Source organism: Tyto alba, unplaced genomic scaffold, assembly GCF_018691265.1.
Source record: "Tyto alba isolate M040663 unplaced genomic scaffold, T.alba_DEE_v4.0 Super-Scaffold_2, whole genome shotgun sequence".
Lineage (NCBI taxonomy): Eukaryota > Metazoa > Chordata > Aves > Strigiformes > Tytonidae > Tyto > Tyto alba.
This window is the reverse complement of record NW_024881282.1, coordinates 33,735,960-33,763,252: the sequence shown is the minus strand read 5'-3', so window position 1 is coordinate 33,763,252 and position 27,293 is coordinate 33,735,960. Positions and strand designations below refer to the sequence as shown.

General features: G+C 49.2%; 3 protein-coding genes and 1 long non-coding RNA gene across 4 annotated transcripts; 1 reads left to right on the top strand and 3 right to left on the bottom strand.

The window, feature by feature from the left end:
• Positions 1-213: 213 nt before the first annotated feature.
• Positions 214-3,337, bottom strand: ATF4 (activating transcription factor 4). Its single transcript, XM_032996893.2, has 3 exons — positions 3,131-3,337; positions 1,684-1,998; positions 214-1,150 (listed from the first exon to the last, which is right to left on the bottom strand). Exons 2-3 carry the CDS (start codon positions 1,898-1,900, stop codon positions 300-302), a joined length of 1,068 nt encoding a protein of 355 aa, XP_032852784.1. The 5' UTR covers positions 1,901-1,998; positions 3,131-3,337; the 3' UTR covers positions 214-299.
• A 137-nt stretch (positions 3,338-3,474) lies between these two features.
• Positions 3,475-7,684, top strand: LOC122153419. The gene is made up of 2 exons (XR_006165304.1): positions 3,475-3,791; positions 4,458-7,684. It is a non-coding gene; the product is annotated as an uncharacterized LOC122153419 (long non-coding RNA).
• A 9,032-nt stretch (positions 7,685-16,716) lies between these two features.
• LOC104356376 (mitochondrial dynamics protein MID51) lies at positions 16,717-22,946 on the bottom strand. Its single transcript, XM_009966572.3, has 5 exons — positions 22,842-22,946; positions 21,540-21,688; positions 21,197-21,377; positions 18,927-19,189; positions 16,717-17,821 (listed from the first exon to the last, which is right to left on the bottom strand). Exons 2-5 carry the CDS (start codon positions 21,681-21,683, stop codon positions 17,015-17,017), a joined length of 1,395 nt encoding a protein of 464 aa, XP_009964874.2. The 5' UTR covers positions 21,684-21,688; positions 22,842-22,946; the 3' UTR covers positions 16,717-17,014.
• Positions 22,947-23,002: 56 nt separating this feature from the next.
• LOC122153454 (MIEF1 upstream open reading frame protein-like) lies at positions 23,003-23,691 on the bottom strand. Its single transcript, XM_042792881.1, has 2 exons — positions 23,567-23,691; positions 23,003-23,252 (listed from the first exon to the last, which is right to left on the bottom strand). Exon 2 carries the CDS (start codon positions 23,224-23,226, stop codon positions 23,014-23,016), a length of 213 nt encoding a protein of 70 aa, XP_042648815.1. The 5' UTR covers positions 23,227-23,252; positions 23,567-23,691; the 3' UTR covers positions 23,003-23,013.
• Positions 23,692-27,293: the final 3,602 nt, after the last annotated feature.

Here is a 27,293-nt window from a genome sequence, read left to right as displayed (position 1 = left end):
TCCATACATCCAAGCTGTAGTGCATGAGACAAGCTGCTCAGAAGCGCTTCATGCACTGCACCCACTGCCCGGCAGAACCACCAGCACCCAAGGGTGCTACGTTGTCACTTCTTCTGACAAGTCAGGTCACACAGGCACACCCAACACCTCAGCGTTTGTGTTTACACCCTGGTTACGCTTGTTTTGGAGATACCCAGTTATTTCACACCAGAATTGCGAGTTTACTATAAAATAATTTATTAGCAATACACAGCTTTAGCAGCAAGCTTATATACATGCACGTAGAACTGCTGACTACCCTACTCGGGGACTCTAGCTCTTTTGCCCTTGGCCTTGCGGACCTCTTCAATCAGATCTTTTAAGTACTGAATTTCCTTACTAAGGGAATCTGCTTTCTCCTTCAGGGCCTGGTTCTTCTGCTCCAACTCTCTGCACTCCCCAGACAATGCCTCCTGTTCTGCCCTCTTCTTCTGCCGGTAACGCGTGGCAGCTGTCTTATTCTGTTCCATCTTTTTCAATTTCTTATCTATTTTCTTTTCCCCTTTCATCTTTGCTGACACTGCCTTCTCTGCAGGATGATCGTACGGTTTAGACCGCACGGAGCCACAGTTGGCATCTGTAGGGAACTGGGTGTCATTGGGGGATCCGACTGAATTGGTAGGGCTATGTTGGGGTGTTCCCAGGTAGGAGTCTGGGCTCATGCAGATCCCACTATCATCAGAATGGTTCTCCTCCTCTTTCTCGGACTTGGTGATCACTACCACAAAGGTGGGGCCCTCCTGCTTTCTTTCTCCTTCCAGAACATCCACTTCACTACCTAGTTCTAAACTAAACGAATGGTCTGGAGTGGAAGTCAGAGACCCTGGGGAGAGGGGAAAAGACCAAAGGGAAGCCAATGGGGCCATTGGATCTGCTCCAATTGGAGATTCAGGGAGATGGGTGATTAGGTCAGTTATCAGTGGAGGTTCTTTGTTGTGAAATTCTTGGATGGTAGGGTTAAATAGGAGATCACACGTGTCTTCCAACGTGGCCATCAGCTCGTCTGGTGAGACGGTGGCTTCCAGATGTTCCATACCTAACAGGGCATCGAAATCAAATTCCTTCAGATCCATCTTCTCCACCATCCACTCCATGCCAGAGAAGGCATCCTCTACACAGTAAGAAAATCACCATTTCAGTAAAACAGCAGCCAATGCAACTCAAACTTCTGAAAACAATCTAGAACGTGATTTTTTAATGTCTTCCCTATCTCGTATTGGTATGAAAAGCATCAACCATCAGACAGAAATCCCCTGTCATTTAGCTGCATAAGACTGCAGGGTACTGTGTAAGCTGTCGGCTGTTCAGACATTCCATCATTCTTACTCCCAGCATCAGAAGAATTCAGGGCTATATGAAACATAGCCATGCTTGTTTCTTGTGACCTCTGCTAGGGAGTAGTACCATAGTAGCTAGTATATTATTAAAAGGACAGAAGTGTCACTTTACCATATGCCAGTCAAGTAACCAGCAATTCTCTAACACAGAAGCAATGGAGTAAACCTGCTTTCCAAGCAGAGGTATGCATGTGAGGTTGCCTTCACATTTATGGAAACCTAGCAATTTAGGTTTTCTATCAGAATGCTACTGAATTTATTATGTGCCATGAATTGACAGACTTTATGCAAGTAAGTAAAACCTTACCCTGGCTGCTATCTATGGTGTTGCCTAAACTGTCCACAGCAAGCCAATTGGAGGAGACTGCCTTAGCCTTGTCGCTGGAGAACCCATGCGAACTGAGGGGCTTGGCCACCTCCAGGTAGTCATCTAGGAGTCCCAGACTTTCCTCAGCCACCGAACACGGCTGGCTGAAGGGGGATAATGATTCCCCCAACAGCATCTCGTTGTTCAAGAGGCTCATCTTCGTCAGTTTTTAATGCTTTGATGTCGAAGGATGTAGACAAGTAGAGGGCCTTTTTGTCGACTACAGCAATGCTGCTGTGCAGTGCCTTGAAAAACCTGCGAATAAAACTTTAATTCATCAGTACTTGCTCGACCGGCATAGCAGCTTTTTAAAAGCCACGCCACCTCAGGAAGCATGGCGGTACTCTGCAAGACTTGGTACCACTTGTGTGCTTTCGGGACTGCCTGCAACAACGCACCATCCCGGCGATTTTTGATCCCTGGCTCCAGGCCCCTCAGAGGCGGCCGCAGGGTCCCGCCGCGACCCCCCCACCCAGGCCCGCCCGGCTTCCTCATGCCCAAATATGGGCAGGGCCGCGGCGGCCCCGCCCCCCTCCACCCCCCGCCCCCCCCCCCCCCCCCCCCGGCTGCCGCAGCCATTTCGTGATCCTGCCGCGTCCTCCCCCCACCCGGCGGCCGCCGCCGCCATTTTGTCTCTTGCCACGTTTCCACCGCGGCTCCAGCACCGGGCGGCGCCGAGGGCTGAGCCGCGCCGGTGCGGTCATCAGCAGCCGAGGCGGGAACGGACAACGGACCTCTCCGAAAGGAGAGGACTTACAAACCGGGGCGTCTGGGTGTGAGACCGAACCGAGCGTCACACACGGCACCTTTTACCGGGGTTTCCAGGTGGTTGTGAAACCCTCTCCAGGTGAGCAGGGCAGATTTAACGCTGCCGTATTAAAGGATTACAGTACTGCAGGCAGCTTATCAACAGCCCCCGTGTATCTACTCGGGACGATATACCAAATGGTACTTACATTCTCAGAAGCCCGATGCCTCCAGTGTCCCACCCAGCTACAGAATCATTCCCCCCCACCCACCCCCGGGGTAAAGAAACCCTCCGTAGGAATGTAGTTTCCCCCCCAGGAAAACCTAATCAAATAGAAAAATTCCGAACTTTGGGGAATCCAATTTCCTTGAACGACAGAGGGCAACCGGAATTTCTCGCCATTTTTTCTGAAATGGCATTTCCTGCTATTTCTATCACCCGCCGCCCCGGGGAGGTTGAGCCCCCTAAGGATGCCCCTTCCTCTGCCCCATCTTATTACCCAGGTACTTTTTGCCCGGGACATACCGTCCACTGCCATACGGGTGATAAACCCGCCCCCGAAGCCCACTTGGAGAAGGGAAGAGGACGACTAGGAACACACAGGAGAGGGAATACCCGTCCCTCCGACACAATACTCACGCCATGGTTGCAGATGCCGGGGATGTGCTGAGGCCGCCGCCGCTGCTGCTGCGCCTGCTGCACTGGCCGATGCCGCCGCTGGCCCTGCCGCCCTTAGATAGCCATGGCGGCCAGGGGAGGGGAGGCTGCTCCGATCCGCTCCGCGCGGGAAGGTGCTGAGAGCACAGACACACACGCAGAAAAACAGCAACGCTCAGGGACGGACACACAATGAGGCGGCGGCGCCCGCGCGCCGCCTTTATATAGGACTGGGCGCGGCGAAACAAGATCCGGCTGTGAGGTGTCCTTCCGCCAACATTCACCTGCCTCTCCCCAGCGCCCGCCGACCTGCAGCCCATCTTTCGGCGCGCCTCTCCTTCCGTCCTTCTGCGGTGTTCAGCGCGGGAACCGATGGAAAAAGCCTACCGCTCCGCGGCGAGCAAGGGGGAGGAAGGCAGGACTATGTGGTGCGCCTCCGCGCCGGCTGCCTCCGCGCCGGGCGAAGCTGCGTCACGTGATCGGAGCAGCTGAGGACGAACGCACCCCCCGCTCCTTCGGGGGGGGGGGGGGGGGGGGGGAAGAAGAAGAGCTTAACCGCCAACAAAGCCGGGAGTCGTCACGCAGGTGGCCACGTGGGAAGGAGGGCGCTCATTGGCTTAGCGGCGAGTTGTTCACGTGCACTGTGAGCTGTCATTGGCCAGGGCCCGAAGGAGGCCAGATGATGGGGGGGGGGGGGGGGAGGGGTGTGGAGAAGGAGCACCTGGGCTGGGGAAATGGCGGCCGGGGGGGGTGGGGGGGCGGGAGTGGGAGCTGCGCCTTTCGTCGCAACCCTGCTCCTTCGCTGCCCTGTTTCTCTCGAAGCAGCGGACGGCTCTCCCCTTTAATTTCCAACGTCCCCTTCTGTTCTCTACGCGAAGTCCCGGCTGAGGTCAGGCCGGCGCTGGCGGCTGCTGCTCAGGGCGAGGCACTGGCACGGCTCCCCTGGAGCGCTGTGGTGGCGGGCCGCCATGGCCTCCTGCATTCTCAGATAACGTGTCAGCCCCTGGGCAGCGTCGCGTTCCCGCCTTGCCTGCCCCCCACATGCAGAGCTCAGATTATGGCTGCTTTGGGGCACGGGCTTTGTTTTTGTGTGCATGAGGGCACCTGCACCTCCGACCTCAGCCGTGGCAGAGTACTGACCCTGAGTGGTTCGTGCAGAGCTTCACTGCTGAGCAGCTGAGAGCATGAGTCTAATTAGTGCCATGCAAGAGCTGAAAATGAAGGTGGTTGTTCCCCAGCTGAGGAATGACAACTTACTCTCCTCACGCGCAGTTTCACGCTGACACAGTTGCTTCTCTGTTCTCTGCAGACATTACTCAGACTGATGTGAGCATTAATGGATGGCCTACATAGCCTCACAGCTGTAAAGGGCAGTGTCACCTTGGAAAGTTTTTAAAGTGCAGTTTCACATGTTTTATCTGATCTAAATCAACTCGCTGCTAGGAAAGAAGGCAGCCATCTTCGCCCACCCTATTCCTGGTTATGCAGTTCCATCAGGGGCTCCAGCCCTCAGTGAGACAGCTCAGCCAGCTAACCCAGCAGGAAACTCATAGGGGTCAACGGTTTTCTGATGGTTTTAGTCCCTTCATCATTTCGCTCAGGTCATACAAGCATCAGCCAGCACTGGTGAGCTGGGAGGATCCGTACCTGTGTGCTTCCTCACTGTGTCGGAGGTATCCAGCTTCAAACTGTTGCTTTTCCACGTTGCCAACCTCACAGCATGCCATCAGATCTGAGAGCTGCAGTGGGTCCTTGCTTGTTCAAACATCATCATCCTGCAGGTCAGGTTGCTCTCGGCTACTTCTGCAAAAGGCTCCACTATTTTCCAGTTAGGGACTCAGTAGTATTTGTGTAAAGCCACGACCTTCACTGAGTTTGCTTAGGTGTAACTGCCTGGAACTTATTAAACAGCTTGACTGACAATTTATGAGGACAGGCGTGACCCAGCTTCTACTTTTAGGAGTCTGATGTTACCATCATCACTACAAAGCAGAGCATGACACTCGACATCTGTAAACTGAACACTAACTGCTGAATTTAAAAAGGCAATTTTTCCTCTGTATTGGATTGCTGGGGGGTTTTGTTTTGGTTTGTTGTTTTGTTTTGTTTTGTTTTTTTGTCTGGAAGCAAGCGCAGATTTTGGAATGACTCATTAAAATGGAGGAGGCAGAGAAAAATGTCCTCCAATGCCAGAAAAGCACCACAGTAGCAATTGAGCGATCTAAGATGACTGTTCTGATAAATACACCACAGAGCAGGCAGATCTTGCTTCAAAGGAAAATTTAGAGGATGCAGCAGCTTTTAAAGAAGCCAAGTGAGTGATTGGCTGGGTGAATGGGTGGACAGCATCTCCATGTCCTCACTGGCTAAGGGCTCTCACATCCCCTGCTGTGCCTGCTTGCGGCTCCTTTAAGTGAAAAGAAAAGGGTGATTGTACAGCTGTAATCGTGGCCAAATAAACAGAAATGCTATACACACCCAATCCTTCATCTTGAAAAGGTAATTATAGATTTCTCTGAAAGGACTCTGGGTATGTGTGAGCAAGAATCACGCAAGCAAAAATGAAATATGCAATGAGGAGCTTAACTCAGATCTGCCTCTTTCCTAGCTGACTGGTTTCCATTTTGTGTGTAACCTTATGTGGCAATTTGTCTGCATTTGGACCTCCAGACAGAAATTTTTTAACAATCCCCTATCCAAAAAATGAAATCAAGTAACCAGAAGCTAGCCATTTAGTGAACAGCATATTTTTCCCTGTTTCCTAAAGGACTGCCAAATTACTGTTGTTACATAACATCATGAGCTACATCCCAAATTCATTTATAAGACTTCTCTCTGCATTTGTACATATTATGTCAGAGGTTTCTCCTTTGTGGCTAGAGTTTCTGACCAAAGTAGAAGACACTTCTTCAAACTCAAGTAACAATTCCTTGGGAATTTCTGTACAAAAATAAATACAAGTATTTTCTAAGAGAGAACTACTAGCTACCCACTAATCAAAAGTGTGTAAAAAGCTTTCCTTTCCAGTATTACAGAAAATATTTGTGGCTCAGAGAATGAGGAGAGAAGTCTGGCAGCTCTGAAGAAAATGGAATTTACAACACAAAAAGGTGGCTTCTGAATGAAGATTAATTTGTGTGCATGGTCAGTGAACTCCTGCTGACACGTTAACAGCTTTGGTACCGTGGATGTTACTTGCATGCCCTGGGTACCGTACCTCAGCAAACAGAGCTCCTGTCATAAGTAAGATCCATCCCAACCCAGAAACGAGGGGCCAGCCACAGCGAAAGGAGCTGCTCGTGCAGAGCTCACTGCAGGATAGAGGCCAAAGTGACCTTGCTGGCAAGTGATGAACTGTCCTGATAAACACAGCACTGCAGAAAGCCACCTCCAGCCAAACAGCAGCACCAGGAGGTGGAAAACTAATATTCTTCCATTCACCCCCTTCTTTCATGAAGATAGAAGGTCAATATATAGACTTTTGTGGGGTTTTTTTTGGTTTTGGTTTTGTTTTTTTTTTTTTTAAAGTTAACACTGCAAAGGAAAAGAGGTTTTCTTCTTCCACCAGCAAGTGTACAGGAGATAAACATGCTATGTTATTAAGTACACAAAAGACAGGAAGGACGTAAATGTTTCCATAGTAACATCTCATTGTACAGCCTAGACCATCAGTATAGGGTGCTCTCAGAAACTGGGGGTGGGGGGGGGAGCAGTACTCATGGGCCCCTGTAGCAGGGGAGCAAGGTGGGAGGGTGTACGTATTGCTGGGGCCAGGAGAGAAAACAGTGAGATGAATGGAGATGTTTGCTCTTTCTTGGAGTGCTAGGAAAGCCACAGCCAGGGAGAAGGGCTGGCAGCTGCTGCATCAGAAGGGCACTCAACCCCCGTGGCTTTGGGCCCCCACTGAGCCTCAGGGCCCTGGAGAAGGGGCAGATGGGCTTTTGGCTGGCCCTGAGCCCTGCTGAGGTGACTGGGGAGGAGGGAGCATGGCCTGCTTTGCAGAAGGAGGAGTGTGAAGGCAAGTCCCCCAGGGGATTCTTGTGATAATTTCTGTCCTTTGAACCTTCCGTCAGAAGGGACAGGAAGCCTTATCCTGCACTTCAATGAGCAAAGCATTTGCGGAGACCAGCAGGAATTTTTCATGGAGACAAAGTGCTGGGGGAAACGCAACAGAGGAATGAGGCAAAGGAGCTAGACATTTTGAGCAATTTCAATGGAGAATTATCTACAACCTCTACATCACAGGCTAATTCGCAGTGCTTGGTTGGTTCCCTGCTCACGCAGCATAAGCAGGTATCTGAAGGATCTTTCCTGCCAGATTCTCATCATAAGCTCTTTAGAGATTGCTTTATAGACGTTCCATTTTAAAACTAGATTGAAAAGCAAATATACGTGATTAAGAATCAGGCTGGGAGGTATTAGCGTGCATCTTTTATTACATACAAACAGAAAGTAAGTTAGCCATATGCTCTGCCTCATTTGTTTTGGTCTAGTACACCAAATGGAATCTCTAATAAATCATTCATTGCTTACCCATCCCCTCACTGTCTTCTGTTTCCATCCTATTATGTAAATATCACTGACATTTGAAATGAGACTAATAAAAAAAAGGATTAAATCTGCAATTTACATTTGCAACTTACAGTTCAATTATTTCAGACAGATATGGAAACAATCCTGGCTGTCCACCTACATTTTTCTTACTGAACAAATGTGGGCATGCCAAGCACGTGCTGCTAGTTCACAAAATACGGCTCTCCAGAGGCTTAGTTACTCAGAATCAGCCAGGCTGTGGCCAGCTGCCACAAGTAAAAACATTGTGGAAATCTGGTAAGAGGGAGGTGAGTTTTAACTTGTAACTTGCCCAAGCATGAATTTCCTGAGCAAAGCTACAACTGTTTGAAAATGATGTTTAGCAAAAAATATGCGTGAAGGGGGGTGGTGGTGCTGCTGACTTTTATTCAGACCATTGGGGGATTTTTTTTTTTTTTTTGTTTTGTTTTTGTTTTCTCACTGTCCAGCCTTATTTTATGATGGTGAAAGGACTTGGGGGTCAAAAATAATCCCTTGTGTTTCAGCACATGTGGGAGCAGTTTAGCACACAAACAAAAGCCTTCCAGTTGTCCAAGAGACAGAAGAACAGGAACATACCTCATGGCAACTGTTGTTCTTCACAGGGCTGTAGTTAATGTGGCTCCCGCTGCAGACTGTGAATTCAGTGCCTATCAAAATGTATGTATCTGTACGTTACCAGCATCTGCTGGAGTCACACATGTGCCACACGCCTTGTGGCTTCCTGTGCAAAAGGGTGAAGATGGGAATGGCAATACACATTCCTTCTTTTTCTAGCAGTGCAAAGTTAGCAAGAGCTGCGGCCTGACAAGCAGGTATGGATTATGAGACTGCAGCATCTCAGCCAGCCACAGTCACCAGTGGGTGAGTTAACAGCCTGTCAACACTTCAGTGGATTTCTCCCTCACTGTCTCAGAGCCCCTTAGACTTGTCAAGAATGAGGACTCCTTGCTGTGTAAGTCCAATGGCAATTACGCTGCTCTCCGAACCTGGCATCTAAACTAGCAGCTTTGTCTGTAGCAGGTAAATTATTTCAGCCTCTCTGTTCTATGAGGGGGGATGCACAATGAAAGGCTGATTACATTAGGCTGTGCTCTGTGAGCTCCATCTGGGGATTGGTTTTTAATTTCATGTAGCTTCAGAGTGTCTTGATAAAGCCAGGAAGAGAGACTGGGAATGGATATACCCTAATAATGAAATAAATAAGAATCCTGGGGATATCTTGTATGTGTGTGTGAGATCTTGATGCTGGCAGGCAGCTTCAGTAGGAACACTGACAAGCCAGGTCGTTCAGATGGAGCTCTGAAATTCATGTGGGGATAAATCACCATCGAGGCTGCAGCTCGCCAGGTCCCTGGGGAGGAACACTGCAGACGTTATTCAGTAATATTTCTCCACTCTTCGTAGGCAGCAGCTGCTCGGTGACTGGAATTTACAAGCAGACTTCGATCTGTTTTAACATATACTTACTTGTTTACAGAACAGGGGAGAGAAGTTCGCAGTTGTGGTATCACTGAGTTTGTAGCTTTCTCCTGAAAGACTGTAATTTTCCTTCCTGAGGTCTGTATTAGGAGATTGGCAAACAATGTCGGAAAGAAGATTCTTTCAGAATCCTTTGAGACTGCTCTGCTCCCTGCACTTACACGGGCTTGTGTGTGACCTCCTCAGATGCATTACAGAGGGACTGGCCATGGGTAAGCAATAGTCCCCAAAGACTTTGTGGCCAAAGTATTGCATCGAGTAGGTGCTGTGGCTTCTCAATCCACTGCTCCTTTTGGCACTTGGTGAGGGAGATTTGCAGTTCTCTCCACGTGAGGTTTCTGTGCTTGGCTGCTGAGAGAGCTGGTTTGAAACTAAAGGCAGGTTTGTCTGAGGAACCAGCCACAGCAAACCACCTCTGCTGGGGAGGTACTGCTGGCCTGCTCTTTTGGCACTCCGAGGGTGAGACCTTGTTGAGGCCTTGTGCTGGGATTGCCATGACAGCAGACATCTCCTCTGGGTCTGAGGCAGCACAGGCGCTGTTCAGAAAGGTGACATCTGAGCCACTCACCTTAGTCATGCAGTCTCAGTGAGACTGATTCGAATGCAGAGCACTTATCAAAAATACAGGTCTCCTCTAGGCAGGGCGCGTTCTGTCTGACCACAAAAGGGTGAAGTCTGTCCCAGGCCACAAGGCTTGGGAGTCCAGTCTGCCAGTGACACCAAACATCTTCCTTTGCAGTTCAAAGTGATGGACTGAAGATGGATCACTCTTATTAACTTTCTCTTCTTACAGAAGCAAGAAATTATAAAACTAAAAAACAAGAAAAAAAGAAGGGGGAAAAAGGTTCCCAATTCAAATCACCAGCTGAACATTCAAGAAAAGGCACTGGACTAGATGTTTTCTATTGTCATTCTCACAGCCACAGGCAGTGATTTGGGAAAGAGAAGGTTTGTGCCTTGGTCGTGTGCTTGCCTCAGCAAAAACCAACCTCCACTTGAATGCCAAGGAGCTGGGACCCCTGCCAACATGCTCTCTAACAAGCAATGTGGGAGCTGCAGATCAGTGACCTATGGGATTACTGCGTTTTGTACTACCTTTGCTTCACAGATCTCAGGCCTTCTGACAGCATATCACCACGGCTATAAGCAACCAGGAGTTTAATGTAATTCAGATTATATTATCTATGTAAGTGGCAATAGTAGTTATGTCCAAGGCTATAACTATCCTCTGTGCTAAATAAATTCAGGCATTTGAAGGCAAAAATGTCTCTCTACCATACTGCTTCCAAGAATGATTGCTTCTTGCCTTTCAGAGGGGGTAAGGAGCCTGGCAGGGCATTACGAGTGTTGAAGTAATGTCTGCTGTGGGACAGGTAAAGAGCCAACACAGTCCATCATTTGCTATCTGTGCCCTTGTGTGTTGCCTGTTAGGTCGCTGTCCTTTGCACTGCTGATCAGAACGAGACAGGAGCCTCACAGGTCTGGGATCATTTTAGTGGGATGTCTTGATGGGGCAGTATATCACCCCTGTGCTCCTGTGGAACCGTGACAATTCTACCAGAGAGAGGAGAGGAAGGGGTGGGCTCGTGCTGAATCCAGGGCACTGTTGCCTAAAAAAAGAAAATCCTAAACAGGCAAGCACCTTTTGCCCATTATTTGTATGGAGAAGGCTTTTCATGAAGAATGTGATTAGAATTGATATATATATATTTCCCTTGAGAAGCTTAGCACTGAGTGTTAGTAGACAGATCAAAGAGCTACTTAGCCACGGGAGCCAGGGAAATTGAACCAAAATAAAAATCAATCTGACTTTTAGCGTGTTTAAAGTCATTTTGTTCAGAACTGACTTCTACATGAGTACTTAGGAAAGCTTAAGATCATGAAGTTTGAGTTCCATGAGTCAAACTCTGTCTCCCACTCTCCTGCTATTCGTAAAATGGGAAGAACGCTTTCTATGTGCAGAATGATTTCGGGTGTTCCCTGCCCTACCCATTGCTCTTTCGCTTTACCATTTGCAAGATTGTTTCACACGACCAGATACTATAAAGACATTTATTAGCCTGCTCACCACTACATCTCTGGCTCTGTGACTTGTGAATAGTCCCTCTCAGAATATGCTAGTCAAACTTTTACACTGTGCTTTCCATGTGTAGGGGACACACTTGTTACACAAGAGCTATTTTTAAGAAGGTGTTGAATCTTAGGAAAAAAATAAGAGGGGAAAAAAAAGAAAAAAGGGAGTGGGAAGATACTTCTTGAATCCCTCAGATCATAACTCAGATTGACAAGGAGAAAGAAGATAAAATCCAGATACCTCAAACAGTTCTCCAAGTGTCTAGACTGCAGCAGTGTTCCTAGGACTGGAAGCCAATACTGCATTTCACAAGTAGGAGAGACTATCTCCCATTTCTTCCTTGCTGCATCTGTGAGTAGAGCCTAACATTTCAAGATCCAGTCTATGATTCAGTGAGCCATGCTGGAGCCATCGAATCATACCTAGTGTGGGTAGTGGGCCAACATATTTTATCTTCTCCAGAAGAGGATCTCCTTGTTTGGAAGAGGCTCCTCTTTTCCCCATGAGACTAAATTTTAAAAGCAGCAGCTGTTTGCAGCTTTTTGGGAGTTTAGAATAATAAAATAAACCTTAAAAAAACGCAGAGGTCATTAAGTATTTGGGAAAAAAAGAAAAAAAAGAAACATTCATCATACAGTTCAACACTTTAGCATGATAATCTCGAATCTGGGGTATAGTCACCCTCTCTCCCCCAGCCTAAGATTAGTTACAGAATAGTCAGGCTGTAATTTATTTATTTTTAAAATTAAGAGATGCAAAAATAAATAAGTAAAAGGTAAGCTCAGCTACATTCATTTACAGGACAGGACCGTGGTTCTGTAACAAAGCACACAAAATATGTTGCTTTTTCCAAAATTCACCTTCCACCTAAGCTGTTTGTTCCTTAGGCTAAGAACAAAAGACATGCTGTGTCTTTGCAGCCTGGAGAACCTTTTCCATACTTGAAATAATTATCATGACTCCCCTCAATTATTTCTTCTCTACATTAAACAAACCCATATCTTTTGATCTTTCCTCCCTATTCATGCTGGGACAGCTTTTATGCAAAAGTGCAAACCGCTGCATACATTAAACATGTATTGCAAGCTCCAGGCTTTCCAGGGGCATTAACTGGAGGGGGTAATGCCTGGCACAGATTCCACAGAGCAGTTCGTTTTAGCTGTTCCCATAAGATTGCATACAACATGAAATGTGCTTGACCTCATCTGATCTATTTCTACCACAGAACTGATTAAAGGAAAAAAAAACAAAAAAACACCACAGGCAAGGTCTATCAGAGAAAAAAAAAAAAAAAAGAGATGTAGACTCCCTTTATACCGTAACATATCCTCCAAAATAGTTAAGTGTTAATTGCCAAATCCTCATGAAAACAAGTCTCACAGGACAATGTTGTCGCCGCAGCACGTCTTCCCAGAATTAAGAGGCCTGGGATCCATCAAAAGCAGCATCACTTCACGCTTTACGTGACATCCAACACCTCTGCCCCACCTTTCCAGGCAGGCACAGGAAACTGGGTCCTGCTGTGAAAAGCTTCAATACACCAGACACAGGCCCCTGGCACAAGCAGCTTCCTCACTGCCACAAGGCTGATGCTTGGATAAGAGAGGAGCACATCTGGCAGGGGAAAGGATTGGCACGCAGAAACCAACGTGAGACTGAGCAAGGGCGGAGGAGTCTGCCCAGGAAAGTTTAATATTAAGAGGCACCGAAGCCTGCGAAGTCTGGAGAGCCACTCAATTGAAAAGCAGGTGCCTGTCCGGGCACGCAGGCTATCAGAGAAAGGATGGGAGGCACAGCGCCATAATTACACATCGTCTTGTGACTGCTGAGAGTGCTGCCAGGAGCCAGCTCGCTGCAGTACCGAGCTGATTGCTCTCTCCAGACAAGTTGCAGAACGCCGAGCGCCCAGAGCCACAAAGGGAAAGCAAGTGAATCAGCAAGGGGCATGTCAGTCCCCAAGCACGGGTGTGGTGCAGAACTGTATCAGCATAAAGGTGATGCGCTGGGACAACAGCGGAGACACGCTCCTGTGTTTATTAAACGCACCAGAGACAACCAGGTTACTGTGGAAAGTCATTTTATTTCAGAATTTCACGCACTCTGTCACAGACCATGCACTTAGACTTTCCCCTTTGTAAATCCACAGCCTCCAAGGCCCGGGAGAGATGGAGCATCATCTCTTCACTTCTCACTGCGAGCACCCACATGCTAAGAGGGAAGGCCCTGATGGCACCTCACCAGGAGGCAGAAAGCAGCCTCTTGTTTCCATAATCGCTTTTAAACACAGGAAAAGAAATCCATCTGACTTGAAGAATTAGTGGTGGAGCTCAGCAGCAGTGAAACCCCACAGCTGAGCAAGCTGGTCCTTGCCCTGTGGTTACAGGGAACAAGGCAACAATCTCGTGGGAAGCTCGCATGAGCTAAGCTATAGCAGAACACACCGATGCATTCTTGGAGCCCAGGCAGCAACCGACCAAATGCACGCTCTGGGCCTCTTACAATCAATCTGTCTCTGAGCTGCTCTGCCAGGAAGGTGGCTGGGAGCTGCCCTTTTCACATTCAGCTTTAGGTCCTCCTGCTCTGGGCTACAGCTTTGACTAGGAAGGAGCCTACACATAGGTAAGACAGCTCTCCGGGCTGTATGTCAACACATGTACTGCATTTAATACTGAAAGGTGCCAGTTCAAAAGGCTCTGCAACTGTCTGTTTGACCCACAGGCCAGGTACAGCATTAGTATAAGTTTCCTGCATACTTACCCTATTTTTTCTTCCCTGCCTCTGTTGCCCTTGTGCTTGACCCTGCTCTTGAAATACTCCTAATTGCAGTGTCCCCGTGACCCATCACATCTTTGGCCTTTGCCCAGACTGCCACTGCCAGGGCAGCTATGGCCAGCTGTGGTGGCTGCCTGTAGGAAGTGAGCATTTGCCTCCCAACAGCAGGCTTGTGGCTAGCTCAGAGGAAGGCAAAACTGAGGGGAAGAAGTGATGGAAGTGATTCAAGTGAATTAGAGCAAAGTCTACAGAAAAGGCCAAAAGGCAGCTTCAGTCTCCATTTGATACACAAATTGAGCTCAATAGCAGCAAGAAATGGCCATAAAATATTAATTCATTAGGTTGCCAGGAAGAAGTAAAAGCACTCGTGCAAAAAATTTTTTACAGATATGTATGTGGCAACTGTTCTCAAGCCAGCTCACAGTGGCTTTCTCCTGTTTATGTCTTGCCTTTTTTGTATCTATAGTTTTGATAATTCCAGACTATGTTGTTGCTCAATTCTGTGTGAAGACCATAGTATTAGTCAGCACCAAGTGAGGGGTAAGATCATACCGAAGAAGTGAACTTATGGGGAGCTCCTGACAACCCAGATATTTTAATATTTTTGTTGACCTTCAAGTAATTAAAAGAAAGGGGAATTTTCCCCAATAGCCTATAGGCTCCAAGTCTCATCTGTCTGCTTTCAGGGTAGGAAGGCTGACATCAGAAAGGCAGCAGAGGGCAGGAAAAGGAAGAGGGGAAGAAATCTGGGAACCAGAGTGAAGAGTAAACAACAGATGACCAACACTGCTGCAAAACTTACAAAACACAAAATCATACAAACAGAATTTCTGTTAACCTTTTGTAGACTACAGACTTTATATACACACACAAACTTCAAAGTACACATCTGGCAGTCTAGAAAATACCAGTACCCTAAGGATTAAATAATTTAAAATGTGACGTTGTGTTATCACTGTATACAGAATACTATCTGACACATTGGCTAAAATGGACGGATCGTCTGAGAAAGATGCTCCCTCCCTCATCTCACCAGCACTGCCTCTAAAAAGAAAACAAGGGCTAAAGACTCGACTCTGTGGTTCCATTCCTGAAACTCACCTTGAAACTCCTCTGTCAAAGGAAGACCAGGGGGTAATCTTGAGAAGAAGGTAGGAGAAAAGGATTCTGCTCCCTCCAAACTCTGCTGCTGCAGTGCCCCTCTCCATGGGCTAGGGAAGCTGGATAGCAAGGGGGAAAAATAGTGCTAAAGATGGGAAATGGCAAGGATGTTTCTGTAATGACAGCTGCACTGGTCTTTTGAGGGAGACACAGCCCCAGACTCAGGAGGGCACCCTCCTTCCCCCTTTTTGAAGACAGGAGGCCAGAAGGCTTAATGCTGAGTATAGAGTCTACACAGCTAGTTTAGGAGATACCAACAGAGCAGCAGCAGCTGCCCCCCAAAACCCATCCCGCAGTCCAGCAGCAGATGGGAGGGCAGCCAAGGGAGAACCTCCTGACGCCAGCCATAAGCAGGAGTGGGCAGAACTGCATTACCAACAGGTCCCAACAGACAGAATGGGAAGGTGTGCCCTCACCAGCTTTCTAAGAGTAATTGTAAACTGGGAGCCCTGGAAAGTCAGCGCAAGGGAATGAGGAAGGGGATGGACAGTCTCAGTGCTCAGGCAGCTGGGGAGGGGACTAAAACATCCACTGAGAGCAGATGGCAAAGCCAACATATCTCTAAATGCCAGCTCTGCATATGTACCCTAATATCAGTGTAGGGGACAGAACCTTGCTGATGACACTAGTTTAGTCCTATCACCTTCAGAGACTTACAGCTGGTGAGAATCTGGCTTACATGTGCTTATTACAAAGCCCTTTGAGGCATGTGGTCTTGCTTCCACCTCCTATAAACCAGAACAGCCATAAGCTCTTGAGGAAAAGATGGAGGAGAAAACAAAAAAAAAAAAAAAAAAAAAAAAGAAGAAAAAGATCCCTGTTCCCATGTTTGTCTCCTCCCACCCCTCCCACATAATCAGCCTCTCTTCCTCTAGGCCAGAGACATTTTAAGAAGCCACCATTCCCAGGGCCATTCCCATCAGCAACAACACCCAGCAGATCTGGCTAGGCAGGAATGGCAAGCCCTGCTCCTTCAGCCTCATCACATAACCAGACCACAAAGGTTTGTTCTTCCCCTATGACAGCTTCAGTGAGAACTGCCTGTACTGGAGGTTGTGTTGCAGCAGACTGGACAAACCTTAGTCCTTTACTCCTGAACCCAGCTTGCAAAGGATGAGAAGGCCCCATAGGAGCGAGAGCCATGGGCATGGCTATTCTCCTACTCCAAGCTCTACAGCCCTAAATACTAGCAGTGTAATCATTATCCACTCAGAAATAAAAAAAACAACCCTATCCAAAACATCTCAGTCTGCCCTGCATGACTGGATCAAAGGGACCAGAAAACAAAAGAAGAACAAAAAAAAAAAAAAAAAAAAAAAAAAAAAAAAAAAAGGAGAGACAGTGTGGTACAGCAGAGAAAAAGAAACATGGGGCAAAGTCAGACTGGAGGAAAGGAAAGGACCTCAATGCAAGTCTGCTAAAATCATCACTGGATTTACCAGCCCAGTTCTACCTTCTTCAGACCAAAATGGACTCACTACAGTAAGTGTACTACAGGAGAAAGAAGTGCATAGTTTGCCTTTTTTTTTTTTTGGTAGACACTTAAACGTGCAGAATTTATGCAAAGATCTTAGAGGGGCAATTTTAGCCTCTTTTCCCTAGCCAGTCGGTACCTGTTGGGGCAGAAATGATGGAAACGGACCTGTAGCACCAAGAAATTCAGTGGGAGCACCAGCTCCACAGCAGGAAATAATAATGAGCCAAAAGGAGACAGAGAGAGAGAGAAAAGTGGAGGAGACATATTTCGCAGTAATCGAAGTCCACCGTGGCTAAACCTTATCAAGACTTCCCTAGGTAAGGCCCCATTACGTCTGCAGCAAAACCTCTGGCTCTGACAGAGAGCTGTAGAGGGTATAGCCCAACTCATCCACTTCTTCAGGGGTTAGCTCTGAAAACAAGTTCACCTTGGGGTTCAGAGCACTAGGCAGAACACCTGCCTCCAGATAACGGATCAACCCCTTCAGCGCCTGCAAGAAGCGATCAGCCAGCATGTCCTGGGACCAGTCGGACTCTTCTTGGGATAGGTGCAGGATGACATTGGTGAGCTGGCTGGCAGTGAGGTGACCCAGGGCTGGGTTTGACTTGCATACTGCTTTGAAGATCTTCAGGCACAGGCAACGGCAGCCAGAATCACCCTGGTCCAGGGCCCGGAGGCGAGCTGTTTCTGCTGGCCGCAGGCTCAGTCGCCACAAATTGTCATTCTGGGCCAATCGATGGGGTTTGGCCACAAGGATGATGTCACCCAGGGTCAGGGATGGCAGGAAGTCAATAAAAAGATGCCGTTCTGGATCATACTGGACTTCCAGTGTCAAATCTGCTGGGGGAGCTGCTGGACGGATCACGTAATCCAAGAGAGTCCCAATTGCTGGCCAGTTGATGGAGCCAGCTACAACTTTCTCAAAGGTGTCTGCTACAGCTTTGGGGGAAAGGTAACCTCCCACCACACAGCGGTCCCAGTAGCTGCTCCCACGGGGAAAGTACTCTGGATTTTCCCGACGCACCAAGTAGAAGCCAGGAATGTTCATGATAGTGTCCTCTCCGGGGATGCAGGACCACAGGTTCTGCTCCAGCATCAGAGGCACAATGAGCTGGATGTGGTCAGCTGTCACTACCTTTCACAAGAGAGAAAAGTCAGTAAGAACAAGCTTTCTCTCTCCACACTTGCTTCTATTCACTACCTTTAGAAAGCCTTCTGCTCAAAGAAGCTTGGAATAAGGATTCAGCTGTCTCACTCTCCTCTCTGAGTGGGATTCACAGCCTCCCTCTGTCAAAAAAAAATCCTGAAGGACTCTCCCATCATCAGTGGGATAACTCCAAGGTATGGCCCAAGCTAGTGCTTATATGGTCTGTGCTATTTGGAGATCTTTAACACTTCAGGACCTGCCATGGGCTGCATATAGACAAATCATTTTGCCTCCTATTGCTTTAAGTCTACTTGGATGTGAGATGTTGCTGGCCCAGGGCACAGCAACACCACATGATAATTTAAAACAACAGGCAGAGTATTAAGTTTCTAGACAAGCTTAAGTTGCCATGGTTTAATTATCCCATGCTACAAGTAGGTACTGCCCTCAGCTGGTCTGCCACGTTGTTTGAAAAAAGGTTATTAAAGATCCCTTTTCACCAATGTGATTAAGACTCCGGATCTAAGTTTCACTGGACACTCGACACTCCATTCCAGAGCTGTGACTCAAACAAAAAAGTGTGCCTCTGAATCACTCACTATAGCCACGGGCATCTTGCCATCAGGGAGATATGCAGCAGGGACTGCTGTCCAATCCAGGTCTGTCATGCATTAAGAAAAAAAAAAAAAAAAAAAGGAGTAGGGAAGACCTACATGAATACACAGGAGTTCTAAGGGAATATCATGTATTTGGAAGGATTTGGAAGGAAGGAAAACAGAGGTCTACCAGGGACACAGCAGTAAAAGACACTGCTAAAGGGAGAGACAGAGGGGAAGGAAAGAAGGGCTGAGATAATCTGGAGAAATAAAAGAGCAAAAAGCAAATGCTTTGCAGACTGGAGCGGCCTGGTCACGCCTGTTCAAACAATACTGCAGAAATCAACCCCTGGGCTCCACAGTGGGAAGGTCGACACCCAGGAGCCTTATTAGAGAGGAATGTTGTGCTGAGCCAGCACTGCCACCAGGGAAGCCCGAAACGTCCCTGCCTTGTCAGCCTTCTGAATAATGACCCATCACATGGGCCCAGGAATTACCTGCAGATCGTCATACAGGCTGCCGCTGAGGTACATGTCACGCAGGGGCATGTCCGGCAGCTTGGCACGCAGGAAGCTGCGCAGCTCCGCACAGATATCCACAGCTGCTTGCTTGGCCCGGGCCTGCTCATCTGCTGGGATAGCCACCTTCCTCCGATAATAAGCAAAGAGCTTTTCTTGCAGAGACAGACGAAGGCGGGATTTTTTCAGCTCCACTTGACTCCTCTTGGCAGATGGCTTGGGCCTTGTGGGTCGGAAAAAGTCTGCAAGACAGAAGGGAAACTGTTGATCGTCCGCAGTGTTTCACTGTGAAGTGATGCACAGAAGAAAATCTGCAGCGTGGAAGTGCAGCCTCCTAAGTCTCAAAAGATTTCAGCAGACATTTTGCATGCTTTACATAAGCACCAGTCAAAAGGGAGCCGCTGAGAAACTTCAAAAGATACTACTATGAGCATCAAACTGGATGAAAGCAAGTTATTAGATTTGGAATTTAGCCAGAACAAGACTAACATTGTGTACAAGGAAGTAATTTTAATGGCTATGTGGGCAGTACCTCAGGTCGATTTCATCAAAAATCCAGCACTGTTACCAGTTCAGAAACTTTCAACCTGATCCCAGACCAGTGGATAAAACACTCTTGAACAACCATCACAATCTCATTAAGTCTTTAACATTATAATGGATTTTTACAAATTATCAGCAAACCCCAGTCCTGACTAGGTTATGAGAGCAGAGTAGATCACACCACCTGGAAATGAAACAGTTGCTGAGAGTCTGAACAACACTTAATCAGGATGATGAGCTGACAGATCTTGGGGCCAGCAGAGCTCAGGCAGTCATAGCCCCAGGGAAAACCTCCCTCAAAGTTTCACTGGCTGAGGAACAGAGAGCACACTCTTAGGCACAACACAGCAATATAAGGCTTTATGCTGCCACCTGTGTTATTAAGCAATGTCTAACCTGCACAGATCCACAAAGCCCCTTTTTTCCTGACTAGTTTCCTAAAGAAGTCAGTCAATGCTTCCCATCTGTCTTTCAGACTATTCTTAATACAGACCAAGAGTTTCAGAAGTTATCAATGAGAATTAAGGAAGAATAACAGATCTAAGAGATCTGTCAAAGGGCTGTGGCACTTAACGGGTGCAGGAGAAACTCCCAAGCCCCATTAAGGCAATCAGCTGTTGCACATTTGTTTGGCATCAGGCATTTGGCCATGCAGCATATGCAGAATGGCTGACCAAGCTGTGCACAGACCCATCTTGCCCAACCTCAGCTGCTGCTGCCCTCCTGTCCCACTGTGGGCTTTTGGAAAGGTTTGAGGTCTTGTGTGAAAGGCAAATAGCTCACAGAACCACAGGGAACCTGACTTCATTGCCTGTTCATGAAAAAACTTACTTTTCCATCTTAAGTTTTAATTTATTTTTAAGCAAGAGGCCTTCATCGATGGTTTTATTCCTCAATCTTCATCTTTGGGGGCTCCAATCAAATGATCCAGGCCCCATTTAACACAACTGTCTAGTTATTTAATGTTTCCTCAGCAGAAAATCCATTGCCATTCTGAACCTGACTTTCTTGCAGAGAACTTGGAAATCAAGTTAAAAGCTTGATCCTGACTTTTATTTTAAATCTGCAAGTGTAAATCTCCTGAAGTGACCAGGGATAGAAAGTGAAACCAGTGAGAAAAAACAACGAGACAAATATAACAAACACTGAAGGACTCTAAATAACTTATTATCCCACTCAAAAAGATGACTGCAGGTCACTTTTTACAGCCAGATGAAGACTACCTCAGTGATAAGCAGCCCTAAACAGGCAAACAGCGTTACAGAAATTGTTAGGAAAATGATGGAAATAACATAGGAATTACTGTTCTAAATTGCTAGTGCATTCACAGTTTGAATATTCTCCTCTTAAAAAGACACAAACTGGAACAATACAAAGAAAGGCAAAGAGCCTGAAAGGATGGAATGGCTTTTTATCGTGAAAGATTGCACAAGTAATTATTCAGCTTGAAAGAGAAAAGACTGAGGGAGAATAAAGCTTAAGACTATGAAGTCACGAGAGGAATGAAAGATGCAAATAGAGAACTATTATTCACTTGTTCCCAACCCGACTTCTAATTCTTGAAGTTACCAGTAGACCTGCTTAAAAGAAAAACATCAAAATCCTGGGCTAGAAAGAGTATTCTCTTTCCTGCGTTCCTATAAATGAATACAGGGTTTATGGGCCTGGATGATTCTGTAATGCAGGAGTGTCACCCTGCTCCTTACCTGTGTCTGTGGCCGAAGGATCGGTGGGAAGGGTCTGCAGGGAGCGGCTGAGGTTCGTCTTCATATCCTGGGTCAGTAAGCGTGAGGAGGAGCCCAGCCAGTTTGGCTCTTCCCAGCTTCTCTTTCCTGACTGGCTCAAGCGAGTGGGGCTGCTGGGAGCACTGATTGCCCGGTCGTACATCTAAAGCAACAACACCAGGCACAGTTTTGAGTCGTTAAAGGACCCAACGTTTGCCTTTTATCCAGCCTAGTGCCAGCATCCCGGGTCTTTTTGTTTCCCACTACTCCTTTCCAGTGTCCCCCGTGCTCAGGTCCCACCCCGCTGTCCTGCACGCTCCCTCACCCGTTTGACGGCCAGCGTGGCGATGCCCAGCATGGCTGCTCCACCCACACCCAGCACAAGCCGGGCGTTGGACAGCACGAAGTCGATGGCTGTGCCGATGCCGTTGTCATCTTTTTTTCCTCTGCGCTGCCCAGCGCCTGCCATCTCACCTGGAAGGAGCGGGAGCATTAAACAAATGGGGTCAAAACATGCAATCCCCGTGGTTGGCTCCCCTGTCCTCCACCCCACGCTCACGACTCTTGGGCTCTTAGCACAGAGCCATAGGACGCAACCATCTAACCCTGCAGCCTCTTTAATCATCTTCCCTTGAGGAGCTGCTTGTACCCCCGACACAGCAGAGCAGTACTGACCCAGCTCTGCAATGACAGCTTTTCTTTGCTTCCAGCTCTGTTCATGACCTGAAGAAAAACATCCTGACTGTGATGTGGGGCTTCTAATCACTGATGCAGGTTTAACTGTGCAATCATCTAATGCTTTTTCAAAAAGAAAGCAAGACTTCCTTGAGCAACAGTCTGCAATAAAATCCTTTATATGATGTAAAACTCTATGGCCTTTTCCTTTTAATTTGCGTTTCTCAGCCAAAGCATGGCTTTTTTAAAGCCAATTTATTTTCTTAATCTAACGTGTTTAATTTTGCTCACAGAGAAAGCGACGCAGGGATAGTCAACTGCTTGTCTACAACAAATGAGAGTCTCCCCAAGAGCTGACAGGCAGTCTCAGAGCACCCACTCCCAGACTCATTGTTAGACAATGGCTGGTCCGAGATACTTCAAAGACACCCAAGAATCAACAGGAGAGACAATGATGCACCAGAAAGAACAGCTCCCTTGCTTTCACTGGACATTTATTCCTGTCCTCAAGGCTGGTGGGTTTCACTCTCATAAAAGTCACGTATAACGTGAATGTTAATATTTTCTTACACGTGTACTTTTCTTTCCCCCAAATCCCATTTAACCTGCTCTTGATATTTAAATTTAAAGAGCCTCCTTGACCAATTACACGTGTAAAACAGTGTAGGTGGATCCTCAGTGAATCTACATGAAAACACCACAAAACTCTTCCAACCTGACTCAAGATCTGTTTTCTAAGTCAGTTTCAAAGGTTCAGAGCCTGCCCAACTTGGGTGGTTTAAAACTGCCCTTAGATTTTTCTAAGGCCAAGCTGCAATCTCGGGAGGAGTGTTCCTGCCTTGATGAACCAGGAGTCCAGTCACTCTTCAGCCCCAGAAGAAACCCACACTTTCATGAAGCTAACTGCAGTAGTAGCATGAAGAACACGGTTATATAATTGTAAACGACCTACCTGTGACCTAATGCATTTGTGAAGAGGAGAGCCCTCCTGGTGTGCCTGAGGAAGCACCTTCCAGACTTCTTCAAGACAGTGGCAGGCAGGGAGTGTTAATCATCTCTTCTGGTTGGCAAGGGGATTTCGGAAAGAAGAGGGAAGCGAGGCCAGAAGGAGCTACAGCGAATCTCTAAACCAGGCCCCCCAGTTTGCTCCGCAGGAAAGCTTGCCCCTTCTCCAACTGTCTTTCCTTATCCTCCAGCTGTTGCAGCCCCCGGTTCTTGCGGAACTCGCGGCGGATGAAAGCAAGGTAGAAATCCTGGTCGGTGTAGCGCAGCCTGCGGCCCTGGCGCAGCAGAGCCCGGTAGAGGGTCAGGACGGCCTCCCGGGACCACGCTGCCATGGGGGACAGCTGCGTGGACGGGCGACCTAGAGAGAGGTGATGGAGTGCGGGATCCGAGTCAGCTTCTCCCTCCCCGAGAGGCGCATCGGCCGCCGCCGCCGCCTGGCCCCGCACGCAGCCGTCCTCTGCGGCTCGGGGAGGGCGAGGGCAGCAGCTCTAACAGGGCACAGGGAATAACGGGCTCGCTACGGGCCCCACGCCCTGTTGCGGGGGAGCCGGCGGGCCCCACGACCCGGCCCTTCCCGCGGGGAGCGCCCATTCCTCACCGGGGCCCCGAGGTGGGGTGTCCCGGCCCACACCCCCCCACGCACACCCCGGGGACCGGCAGCATCCCACTCACCGGGAAGGACCGGGGTAGGGAAGGGGAACCGCTCCGCGTCCCTCACGGTAACCGCGTCCCCTCAGCAGAACCGCCCGGCGGCACCGCTCCGGGGGTCACTCGGCAACATGGCCGATCCGCTTCCGGGTCGTAACCCCGGCCGCCGCCAATCAGAGAGCGGGAGTCCCCGGCGGGGGCGGGGGCGCAGCGCTGGCGCCTCCTGGCGGCGGGGCGCCGCGCCCGCCGCCTCGACGGCCGGCGCGGGAGGGGGGGGGGGGGGGCGACGCTCTGCGCCTCCCGCTCGCGCCGTCAGGCTGCCCCCTGCCGGCGGGGAGGGGCACCGCCGCCCCCTGGTTGCTCCCAGCTGGGGCTGGGACGGGGCAAGCTGGGCCCGGTGCTGCTCCGGTTTGAGGAGGCCGTGCCCTTCAAGGGATGGCTGTGGGGAAGAGGGTGGGGTGGAGTGAGGGCTGGGGACACCCTGAAAGGGCTGAGGGGAGCACAGGGGTATGTGGGACCCCCCACGGTGTGGCCCGGAGGGACCCAGGCTGGGCCTGCACAGCCCAGGGTGGAGCAGCTGCTTCCCACCTTGGCTTGAGCTGTCACGGCGGCGAGGACAGGAGTTTCCTCTTCCCCTCCTTAGACTTGCAGCTGCCCTCGAGGTGGGCACCTGTACTGAATCCACCTTGGGACACCAGGCTTGTTCTGCCACGATGGTCTTATTAGCAGCCTGGGCTTCATGTACCGTGGCGAAACGGGCTGGGTTGTCGGCCTTGGCAGCTCCATGTGCCTGTAAGCATGCTCCCCGTGGACCAGAACAGCAGGAGCACTAATAGGTATTTCCTTTTGTCATTCTGGCTCTGACAGGCCTAAATGCCATCAGACGGCTTGGTGTGAGGAAGGGGAGAGTTCAGCACACTGCAGCGAGTCGATGTCCACAGCAGAGGCCGTCGCGGTCATCTCTGGCTGTGCTTGCTGGCTGCCCAGAGTAATGTGGGGGTAAACAGAGAAGGTTTCTTTGGTTCTTCAGGGTAGGCAGAGAGCAGTGGCTGAATGCTGTGTGTGTCTGAAGGTACCTCTGACTACCCTGATGCTTTTCACAGAATAACTTAACAAACTAAAGCTCCTTGTCTTTATCTCCAAGGAACCTCAGGGCCTGGTCTGGAAGTCTCAAGGGCTGTAGGAGAAGGGCAGTCAGCTGGCAGCCTCTCCAGGGTCTGCCTGAGGAGATGGAAGGAGCCTTCCAAAGGCCAGGACCTTCCACCCCTCTGTCCAGGTATAAATCCCCCTTTTCCGTTCTCACTTTCTCTACTGCATGTCTACTCAGGGGAGTAATTATTCCTTCTTAGCCATCTTCTCCTCCCCACATCCTACCAAAATATAAACCATAACTGCATATGCTGTGCCTCCCTTGGGGGAGAGAGTGAAAGAGCAAACCGTGTGTGACAGAGGAGAGCCACATCACTTCATGCACTTCTCAGCAACACCAGATATGACAGCGATAGAATTCAACAGGAAGAAAACCAGAAGCTCTGGACTGGCTCCCTCCGTGCCAATCTCCTCTTGTTCATTTCCTTTCCGAGATAAACAACCCCAATCGTTTCGATCTCTCTTTGTGAGCGAGTTTGCCATGCCCCTAATCAGCCCTTTCTGAGAAAGGCTGACTTGAACTGCAGACAGTATTCCCAGAGAGGCCGTGCTAGTGATTTACATAATAGCATTATCATATTTTCCATATTATTCTCCCCTTCTTCCTTCTGCATACTAATATTTTGTGTGTGCTTATTTTTTTTAACCTGCAGCTACTCACAGAGCCAGGGTTTGTGTGACAACCTGATTCTTTCTTGAGTTGTTATAGACTGTCTGGAGCTTTGTAATTCTTCCGTGTAATTTGTTTTCTCTTTTCTGATTTGGCACATGCCTAGTTAAACCTTGGTAAATGCATGGTGCTGCCCACTTGCCACATTTGCATTTTACTTACAGTCCTTTCTGATCTTCTCAGAAGTCAATAGCTTTGAGTCATCTCTAAAAAATGTTTGGTATATTGCTCAGCTTTGTTTCCAGATCATCAGTTCATATACGGAGCTATCTGGGACCTCGGAGGCAGCATTCATATTCCCTACCCTTAACCTTCTGCCAGAATGAAAATCGATCTTTGAACTTTCCTCCTGGCTTCCTGCCTCCTCCTTGGGTTGTTGATCCACAGAAATACTTCAATCCTCACAACAGGGCTCTGCCACCTCCGGGCAGGTGCACTGATGAGCCCAGTCCCTGAAACTCTCAAATCTGGATCAAAACTTGCGGGCCTACGTGTGGCAAACCCCTGATGTGCTACAAATGGGATCTGCCGGGGCCGCCTGCGCACCGACGGCCTTTCCTTGCTGCCCTCCCGCCATGGCAGCCAAGGACTGTGGGCCTCTGTAAACACCCCCTTCCCCAGCCTGGCCCCCTTGGGTTGTGCCTGTTTTAGTGTTTCTCTCTGTGTTTCCCCCCCCCAGGCTGGCCTCCAGCTCCCGGGCCCCTCGCCAGCAGCTGCGTGTGCGTGTTGTGAACTCCTCTGGCCACGCCACGCAGCGTGCCTCCAAACTGCCCCTGCCCCTCCGTGGAGGCCACTCGCGGTGCCCACTGCCTGATGTGGGCTCCCCACGCCCACGCCATGCAGGCACGGGTGTTCAGCCTGCCCCTTCTCTCTTGCAAAGAGACGGGCCAGCGCAGCGGCAGAGCAACACGACCGACGCCATCCCAGCTGCTGTGCGAGCGCTGGACCTCTGGTGATGTGACGGGGGTTGTAAACTTGAACTCTGCCTTCAGGTAGTGAAGCAACATCCTCTCTCCAGTGTTCCCCAATCTGGTCAGCTCCTCTGCTGACCCACCAACAACCAACCACGCCAGTGGGGACCCACCCAGTACCCCCAGAGGCTTGTGCTGCCCTGATGGGATGCTTTACCCGGCGCCCCGTTGCCTGCAGAGCCCTATTGCCTGGTGGCTTCTTTGCCCATGGACCCCTTGGGTATGGGGTGCCCTTGGTGCATCCAGCCTGAGTCCCTGCAAGAAAGGGAATTTCCTTGCCCAGTGGGGCAAGGTACAAGCAGAGAGGAGGGAGCACGCCTTAGCTGTGCGCCTGGAGAACAATAACAACCTTTGTTTCCCCAAATGACTAAGTGAGCTTGGTGAAATATCAAAGGCAGCATGGATGATGGGGCACAATAACCCATGCTGTTTACCTGTGATAAGGCACAGACAGCACCTCTGTCGCCCTCCTCCCTGGGAGTCTCTGGAGCTGCCATTCCTCTGCCAGCCTTTCTCATGCTTGCGGCCGGTCCTCCCACTCCAGCGGCCGCTGCTGCAGGCTCTGATGGCCACCACAAGCAGCAAACTGCTGCCTCTAAGCCTGGCTTGCAGACTCTGCTCCTGGGAGTCAAGTGCTTCCCACCACCCATCTTGCAAGGGCAAGACCATTCCCAGCCATGGAGACATCCCTGTTCTGCCCACCACCGGCCAGCAAACACTCCCTCGGCAGCAAGGAGGTGAAAGTGACCCGCAGAGTTGCAAATGGCATCTTGGAGGGGCTCTGCAGGGTCAGGAAAAAGCCCTGTGCTTGGAAACAGAAGGCTGGCCTCTTACAGGAGCCAGGAAACAATCCCAAAACGCGGGAGGGAAGATGAGTAGGGAGCCACCAATACCATCTGAGCTTGGGCTTAATATCCTTAATATCTTCTAGTAAAAGAACCTTGCAAGAGGGCTTTTGGTG

Coding starts and splice junctions, on each gene's coding strand:
- ATF4 (XM_032996893.2), bottom strand. CDS start 1,900: ATGAGCCTCTTGAACAACGAGATGCTGTTGGGGGAATCATTATCCCCC. Junction 1,151..1,683: donor CACCATAGATAGCAGCCAGG/GTAAGGTTTTAC, acceptor CTTACTGTGTAG/AGGATGCCTTCTCTGGCATG.
- LOC104356376 (XM_009966572.3), bottom strand. CDS start 21,683: ATGGCAGGCGCTGGGCAGCGCAGAGGAAAAAAAGATGACAACGGCATC. Junction 19,190..21,196: donor TCCTTCGGCCACAGACACAG/GTAAGGAGCAGG, acceptor TCTGTCTTGCAG/ACTTTTTCCGACCCACAAGG. Junction 17,822..18,926: donor GCCTGTATGACGATCTGCAG/GTAATTCCTGGG, acceptor CTCTTGTGAAAG/GTAGTGACAGCTGACCACAT.
- LOC122153454 (XM_042792881.1), bottom strand. CDS start 23,226: ATGGCAGCGTGGTCCCGGGAGGCCGTCCTGACCCTCTACCGGGCTCTG.